Source organism: Sinocyclocheilus rhinocerous, unplaced genomic scaffold, assembly GCF_001515625.1.
Source record: "Sinocyclocheilus rhinocerous isolate Xijiao unplaced genomic scaffold, SAMN03320098_v1.1 scaffold2849, whole genome shotgun sequence".
Lineage (NCBI taxonomy): Eukaryota > Metazoa > Chordata > Actinopteri > Cypriniformes > Cyprinidae > Sinocyclocheilus > Sinocyclocheilus rhinocerous.
The window spans coordinates 311,983-320,741 of NW_015642055.1; the positions used below are offsets into that span (position 1 = coordinate 311,983).

Consider the following 8,759-nt stretch of genomic DNA (forward strand, 5'->3'; position numbering starts at 1 on the left):
GAGTTTTTTTTTTTTTTCTGTAAAGGAATTATTTTAAAGCTGTAGGCCTAACTAACAGTCTTTTTTCAATCCATTTTTTTCGATTAGTTGACTCATCTAGCAATTTCTTACAATTAATATATTTGACCCTGGACCACAAAACCAGTCTTAAGTCGCTTTGGTAAATATTTAGCAATAGCCAAAAAAAACATTGTATGGGTCAAAATTATTGATTTTTCTTTTATGCCAAAAATCATTAGGATATTAAGTAAAGATCATGTTCCATGAAGATATTTTGTAAATTTCCTACCGTAAATATATCAAAACTTAATTTTTGATTAATAATATGCATTATTTTGTAAATTTCCTACCGTAAATATGTCCAAACTTAATTTTTGATTAATAAAATGCATTGTTAAGAACTTAAGGACAACTTTAAAGGTGATTTTCTCAGTATTTTGATTTTTTTTGCACCCTCAGATTCCAGATTTTCAAATAGTTGTATCTCGGCCAAATATTGTCCTATCCTAACAAACCAGACATAAATAGAAAGTTTATTTATTCAGCTTTCATATAATGTATAAATCTCAATTTCAGAAAATTGACCCTTAAGACTGGTTTTGTGGTCCAGGGTCACATATGCATGTTTCTGTTTCTGTGCATATGCATATCTGTTGTCATGTACACTATGAGTCAAGAATTTTGACCCACATACTAGTTAGTATATATTTTCCAGATTTAAGAATAATTATAAAGAGACCAAATCTATGAAATAACACAAACTGCAACTAACAATGTAATGACCAAATAATAGTTACAGTTTTGTATTCCTTTCACTCTTTCTGTCTTTCTCTAGAATCAAGCTGAAGCTCATTATAAAGGTCATAAACATGCTCGTAAGCTGAAGGCATTAGAGACTCAGAAGAACAAACAGCAGAGACGACAACTCGACAACGCACATCACAACCGAGACAGAGAGAAGGACCGGGAGAGGGACAGGGAGAGAGACAGCAACAGAGTGAAAACGAGCGCTCCGGATCCACTTCCTGCCCTGCTGGATGACACCGCTATGGAGGAAAGTAAGTGAACTCACAGATGATTAGCCACGAGAGTGGGCGTTTTTGTTATGAAACATGCCCTGATGCGATTAAAATGTGTTACAGACAACATAAAGTGCATCTGCAACCTATTTAACTTCTGTAATCTGACATCTCTCAGAGTGTGTCGAGAATATTCAGCTTCAAATATTGTATTATGACTGTGAGCACACAGGTAATATATATATACTGTATATATATATATATATATATACACAGTATATTACTCTTTAAAAAACAACTTGATAACATTAAATGCAAAAAGTGAAAATCTGGGCCAGAAATACAAGTGTTCGTTTGTGACTGCCTCAAGAATGTCTGGAGAAAACAAAGACAACTTTTTGTTATGATCATATATTTTTTTACTTTTGTCATTTTATTTTAATATGCTTTTTAGAAGAATCTTGCATTTAGCTTGCCTGTAGTTCCTTCACTGCTGTGAATATCCTCCAGTCTTGCACTTCATGATCTGTCCTGTATATTAAGGGGATTTCATTTCTGACTGAAGGACTTGGCTTTCCTCTTGTTACGGGGAGGTTCTGTGACACAGAGAGCAGAACAACAAGCCGACAGAGAGCTTTGAGCCAGCCCTCTCCAATAATCTCTACCTTTTCATCCCTTTTAAACTCTTTCTTTCTTCTCCTCTGCCCAAACTCTATAGAATATGATTTGAAAGACAACCCAAATATGGGCCCAAGGGATACGATAAAGGGAAAAAAATGGCGAGGGAGGGAATCAGAAAATTCTGCTATTAGATAAAAAACAAGCGAAAGAGAGAGAGAGAGAACAAATGAAAGTGGAAGGATAGGGCAAAAAGATAGAGAGCAAGAACACCAAGCTCATCAAATCACATTTTAATATTCGGCCCCATTCATGGTGACACAAAGGTGAGAGGGAGCATACAATCAGAAGCGAAGAAAATGAGAGATTAGATAAGAGAGAGCGAGAGAGAGTTTAAAAGAGCTACAGAGATGGAGAATGAGAAGATTAGCTCCTGCAATTTTGTCTTTTGTGTTTGGATTAGCTCTCATGCACATGCCAACACATTCTTCACACCAGCTATTTGCAAAAATACCTAAATTTACTTGCTGGTGGCTTCCGGAAATGTCTAATCGGTCCTAACGCGCACACACACACAGTCACACACAAGTTGAGCTGATTGCCTGATGAAATTAGCACTGTTCTGTCATTAAGCTCGCAGCTGCAGGAGCCAATCACAACTCTACAAGGATGTCAGCTGTTATTAAAAGCCATAAGATGCCTGAAATGGAAAGGGAGGATGGGAGGGGGGTTCTGGAAATTTCTAAAGGAAGGGGTCCATTTTATAACAGCTACTGAAACACTTTGAATGCTCTTGCTATCAGATGTCACAGATCGTTTTCATCATGAGCTTGCTGATGTAGTATGAATAAGTGCAGTATTTTACAGTTACTGAATTTTTTTTTACAAAGATTAAATTATTTAATTAAGTTAAATATAGCCATCATGCCATTCTTCCACATCCGTCCCCGCATGTTTCACATTGCATGTCTTTGCAAAGAGTGAGCTGTCCAAAACGGAAAGATTTCAAAAGAGTGACTCAGATCATATTAGTCTTTGAAGATCAGTTTTGCAAGCCCACTGCAAGACACACACACACACACACACACACTCCACAGGGAGATGGGCACCGAGTGTTACCCAAGGCAATTCTCTCCATTTCATTAACTTTCGCACATTTTTCAGGTGTGAAGGCAAACCTCCCACACACACACACACACACACACACGTGGTCGCACACAACCTTCCTTTTCCATTCCCTGCTCTATTTTCTTTCAACTCTTCCTCTGTACCCCCTAAGGAACCCCCTTTTAGGGGAATTGGTATAATCTAAATGTCAGTGAGGCACAGAAGGATCAGTCTATCTGATTCCCCAGATGGGGGAATTCAGTAGATCTGTGCACATATCAAAAACGGCCCTATGGGTCGCTCCTCACAAACATGTATGCTAAATAAACACTTTCACGTGTTTAAATCCTGTGCTACTCAGCAAAACTAAGGCATTAGGACTCCTACAGGGATTGTACAATCACTTCAGCACTCTCTGATAGGTCCTAAATTTACAAACACCTATTACATGTCATGTAGGAGGGAGTCCTGCCAGGGGAGGTGTTGATTTTATGACAAGTCTCTTACTTAGACGAGTCTGGAGTGACTATAGTGACTCCAGACATTGATTTGTTATTGTCATTTTGTTCTGTTGTTTTTGACTGGTTTTTCTTAAGGTACCCCGGATTTACCATTAAACATCAAGTTTAAAAATGATTTATTATATGAAAACTAAATAAAAATACCCCCAAACTTAGACACATATATATCACACACAACTTACACAAAACTCAGCAGACTTAGTTTTATAGTTTTAATGTTTGGTTCTTAAATGTCTTTTGAATTTCAGTCGTTTGTGCTATCGGCAGCCAATAATTCACAACACTAAACATTCTGTGGTCAGCACAAACCATGTTTATCCTTATTTCAGCCTGTGTTTAATGTAGTCTAGGTCATATTTTCTTTTGCCTTGTTCATGTTTTTGAGGATGAAAGCATGCCATAGCCTGTCCATGTTGTCCTCTGTGTAATTAGCTATTTACATTTATGCATTTGGCAGATGCTTTTATCCAAATCACTTTACATTGTATTCAGTCTCTACATTTTTTCAGTTAATGCATTCCCTGGATAAATATGATGAATTTTCACAATTTTATGTTTTTAAGACAGTTTGTAAAGAGGACTGTTTCTGTGGCAAACAAACATCAATGGTTCATCCAATATGCATGGGTTGAAAATTGTTATTTATATTTAACAGTTTTAGGTTTGTTTAGATGGTCAGAAACATGGTATTAACAGTTCTGTGTGCTCAGTGAAACTTTGAGAGCACCTGGTTTGATTTCTCACTGCCCTGGCTGCTATGGCCCTTATCTTCTTTTTTAACAGAACAGATCAAATACAAGGACACAGCACTCGAGTTTCAATGGCAGACTTAAATAAATGGTCTGAAGTTCAGCACATGAGCACTGGTCTGTTAAAGCACAGCCTTAATAATGTTGCATGACCGAAAACAGTCAGTCTGAAAGTGTCTGTATTTGTGTTTGTGTTCCTGTGCTCTGTGCATTTCTGCCAATTTGGATACTAGCCCACAGCTAAATTACAGCTAGCAGACATTCAGATATTTGAGCAGCATATTTTTATGCTTTATAGTGGTGCTCTGATGCTGGCTTTCTGCTTTCACTTACTGACTGTTAGATTGATTTTCAGCTAATAAGTAAAATAACACACATACACACAATAAGTAAAATAACACACATACACACAACATAGTTTACAGATGTCTCCCAGATGGTCTGTTGTTATTCTTTGCTTGTGTCTGCCTTTTTGTTACATATTTCAATTCCTGGTGGTCTAAAATATCTGGAAAGAGCTCTGTATTCCCGTTTATCTCAATGATAGTTACTCTGTTGCGCAGGACCCCCCTGTAGTACCTGATTTGAAATCTGCTATTCTGAAACTTGTCAGGACATTTTTCATTTTGAAAAGGCTTTTTAAAGGAATTAAAGAGATAGTTCTCCCAAAACTTTTCCACGTCACCTGAAATCACATGACCAAAATGTATTTTGCTACCCACTGAAAAATATTCAAATCTTGGTCCAGGTCAGGATACAGTTTTGATGTATTGAAGTGACAAAAGTCCCATTTGTGAAGGGTTGATTCTTTTGGATTAAATCTTTTTAATGAATCATAAACAAGTTCACAAAATCAGTATAAATGATTCATTTACAAATCAGAGCAATTGGTTCTTTTTAGAAGACTTGAAATATGCATTGTATATAATGCATGTTTGTTCCACTTTTATAATGATTTTATTACATTTTTTTGTGCTTTTTTTGTCATTTTGTAGTTTGACGGCCACAGAATGCACTTGTGCTTTTTAAATCATACAGGCTTAAAATGAGAGTAACTATCCCTTTAATATAAACTCGAACACTTAAACTCAAATATTCCGAAACACTCCTGTAGTTCTGTGTAATTGATGTCTGACTCATTCACTTTCTCTCTCTCTTCAGCTGCTGCCTGTGACTCAGATCCTGTCGCGAGGGTGGATGATGCTCACTCTAGTTCAGTGGTCCTGACACCTATATCGGAGGTGTCATCTGCGGACCTGTCTGTCTCCTCCCCTCACTTCCAGAACCCGGACGGTCTGCTGGAACCCACCGGTGCCACCAGCGAGCCAGCCGCTCAGCAGGACAACCCTACGGGGGACACACCGGCAGAGAAAGACCCCAAAAAGACCAAACAACATCTGCATTGCCCCATCTGCAAAGTCACAGTAAACTCAACCACTCAGATGGATGCTCACAATAGTGGTGCATATCTTTCTTTCTTTATTCATTTATTTATGTACACTACCATTCAAAGGATTGCGTTCATTAAGAGTTTTTTAAAGAAATTAATCAGAAGTGTCAGTAAATACATTAATAATGTTACAAAAACAGTTAATTACTTCTATTTCAAGTAATTACTGTCTTTTTAAACTTTCTATTCATTAAAGAATCCTGAAAAAAATATATTACCCTTTAATATTCTGAAATATTACTGTTGTAATATTATTTTTGATCAAATAAATGCATAAGAGACTTCATTCAAAAACTTTAAATTCTTACTGATCGTTAACTTTTTTTGGTTTATTAACTCATGAATCAACCACATAAATGAATAAACAAATCTGAATAATCTGAGAATAATCTAACAAATCCTTTTCATCATACAGCATTAACATTTCATCAGCTCCATAAAAAACAATAATTTAAATATAATCCAAAATTAGTTTTTTTGTAATATTGTACCTATAGACCTAATTATTGACTGTTATTGCATGCTTATTTAACACCTTTGTTTTTCACATTAGTTCTTTTACACATTTTCGTTTTCAAGATAATTCTATAAATTCACTGAATTTAGTTTATGTGCATAAATAAGTAACCTTCATCATGTGAATTCCTTACTTTTTCGCACGTCACAGGCACCAAGCATAAACTAATGATGGAAGGACAGAGTGTTTTGCCACGAAGACGAGGGAAGGCAATGTCGTCCCGCCCCTCATGTAAAAGCAAGCGATTGGCCAGTAAGGGGAGTGTGGGCGTGGCCAGCAAGAGCTTCTACTGTGAAGTTTGCGAGATCCATGTTAACTCTGAGGCTCAACTTAGCCAGGTAACATAAAACAAATTAGCTCACATGCATGTGACACATTGGAATATTGGAAAAAATGTTTTAAGTAACATTAACCCTCAGAGACCATCTTTGGGTCCTAATATGCCATTTTAGGCTAAAATTAAAATCCAGCCTTGCTCACATTTCCTGTGTTCTCTACTACTTAACCTAGCCTAACTAGCTGTGTTTTTATAGCAAGTAGCTACATTGCAGGCTTGTTATCTTATCCAGTCAGAAATTATCTTGACAACCCATTGACAAAACAGCTGCTGGAAATCATCTACACCAGGGGTCTCCAACCTTTTTTACACCACGGACCGGTTACGTTTGGAAAATATTCTCGCGGTATGTATACCCAACTCGGTATTTCCGCGCTGTCTGAAACACGTCTGTATGCTTGTGCGCGCTTTGATTGTGTGCGAGAACAGCGCATGAGTAACGATCCTTTTGCAGCCAGCCTCTAGCGGCCAGTCGATGGATTACAGTTTAAGTCACTTCCTTGATGGCTTCAGGAGAGAGAGCGGGAGGTTGCCGCTTGGTCGCGACCCGGTGGTTGGGGACCTCTGATCTACACCTGTAACGGGGCTGACAAGACGTGAGACGTGCGGATCCATATGCAAGCTTTATTAACATGTGCGAGAGTCAATGAAAATGGAAAGGGTGACCTCTGATGGCTAGCAGACGGAAGTTCATGGACCGGATTCGTGACAACACCATTGACAGACACATAGTTTATTCTGTTGGTATTGGCAGTTTGTCTCACTTTTTCTCAGAAGAAACACATCTCTATGGCCAAGTTTGTTACCTGGTACAGTTGTGCTGGCAAAAGCATGTTTTCCCACAAAAACAAATTAAATGTAAAAATTTATAAACTCTTGCTCTGCGATTTATTTAAACTGAGGAAACATTTGCATTTGGATTTCTGGGTTGAGTTTTCTATGTTACAGGAACATGCTAGTCAGTCTAATTTAACAGAGTCATTTTCACAGATCTAATGTGTGTTTCCAGTGCATATTGACTGGCTGAAGTTAAGTTGTTGATACCCCGTCTGTGCTGGTTACTTGTTAATGTGACTCAGCAAATTTGTCATACTGACATTAGAGCTACTCTGAAAATCTTCTAGCATTCAATTTCTACACACACAAGCTTTGTTCATTGATCATGACCACAGTGAATTTCTCATCATTCATAACCATTCTTGTGTGAATTGTTGCATTTAATTGCAGCAATTTACCTAAAATGCTTCTACAAACTTTACACTTTTTTCAGTTGTGTCAGTGTGTCATGAATGAGGAGTTTGTGTGTGTGTGTTGTTGGCCTGGTGTCTACTCAGGCCTGAGGAACATGACATTTAATGGTATTTCATGCTTCCCTTAAGCTGTCTCTGAAGTGTAAAGTAAACAGGATGAAGAAAAAAAGAAAGAGAGGGCAGGGAAAGAGGTGAAAGGTATTAAAAAGTTAAAGATTTTGTAGGAAAAAGGAAAAACTGCTCTTATTTTAAGTATCTCATTGTTAAAACACCAAAGGTGTAATATATCAGGCTTGAAAATGCAACATTAAAAATACACCATTATTTCTGTATTTGTTTAGCACATGAACAGCCGAAGGCATAAGGATAGACTGTCTGGGAAGCCTCCGAAGCCCAAGTTCAGCCCTCACGCCAAGAGCCAGCTTACCTCAGCAGCATCGGTGAGCACGGTTACACTTACTGTGATTTACATGCTAATAGTCATGTGTACCTGTAGCTCAAACAGTAGGATAGCAAGGTGCTAGCAATGTCAAAGTCATGAGTTCAATTCCCAGAGAATTCATGTTGAAATGTAAACCCTGAATGCAATGCAATTCTTTTTGGATAGAAGCACCTGCCAGATATATACATGTACAGTGCCTTGGGAATGTATTCATACCCCTTCATTTTTTTCACATTTTGTTTTGTTGCTGCCTTATGTTAAACTGCTTTAAATTCGTTTTTTTTCCACAACAATCTACACTCCATACACCATAATTGTCAAGCAAAAAAACAGGTTTTTAACATTAAAAATAAAAAACTACAATGATTCCATTGCATAAGTATCTGGGACAGTTTAAATTTAGCTCAGGAGCATTCATTTTGCTGTAGATATTACTACACTTCAAGTGAAGTTAACCTGTGACAAATTCAATTGAATGGGTATGATTTGGAAAGGCACACATGTCTTAATAAAAGGTCTAACAGCTGATAATGCATATCGGAGCAAAAACCAAGCCATGAGGTCAAAAGAACTGCCTGTAGAGTTCAGAAACAGGTTTGCTTCAAGCCACACATCTGTGGAAGAGTTCAGAAAAAAATCTGCTTCATTGAAGGTTCCACAGAAGCATGTAGTCTCTGTTACCCTTAATGGAAGAAGTTTGAAACAACCAGGACTCTTCCTAGAGCTGGCCTCCTGGCCAAACTGAGCAA

The 8,759-nt window shown here is 37.6% G+C and overlaps 1 protein-coding gene across 3 annotated transcripts in view; it reads left to right on the forward strand.

The window, feature by feature from the left end:
* Positions 1–8,759, forward strand: part of LOC107755570 (zinc finger protein 385D-like) — a 98,514-nt gene that overhangs the window by 83,722 nt on the left and 6,033 nt on the right. For all 3 annotated transcript variants that reach the window (XM_016572442.1, XM_016572443.1, XM_016572444.1), the window contains 4 exons: positions 836–1,058; positions 5,176–5,475; positions 6,132–6,319; positions 7,910–8,008. In XM_016572442.1, coding sequence (XP_016427928.1) covers positions 836–1,058; positions 5,176–5,475; positions 6,132–6,319; positions 7,910–8,008 — 810 coding nt within the window. The remainder of the gene's footprint in view (positions 1–835; positions 1,059–5,175; positions 5,476–6,131; positions 6,320–7,909; positions 8,009–8,759) is intronic.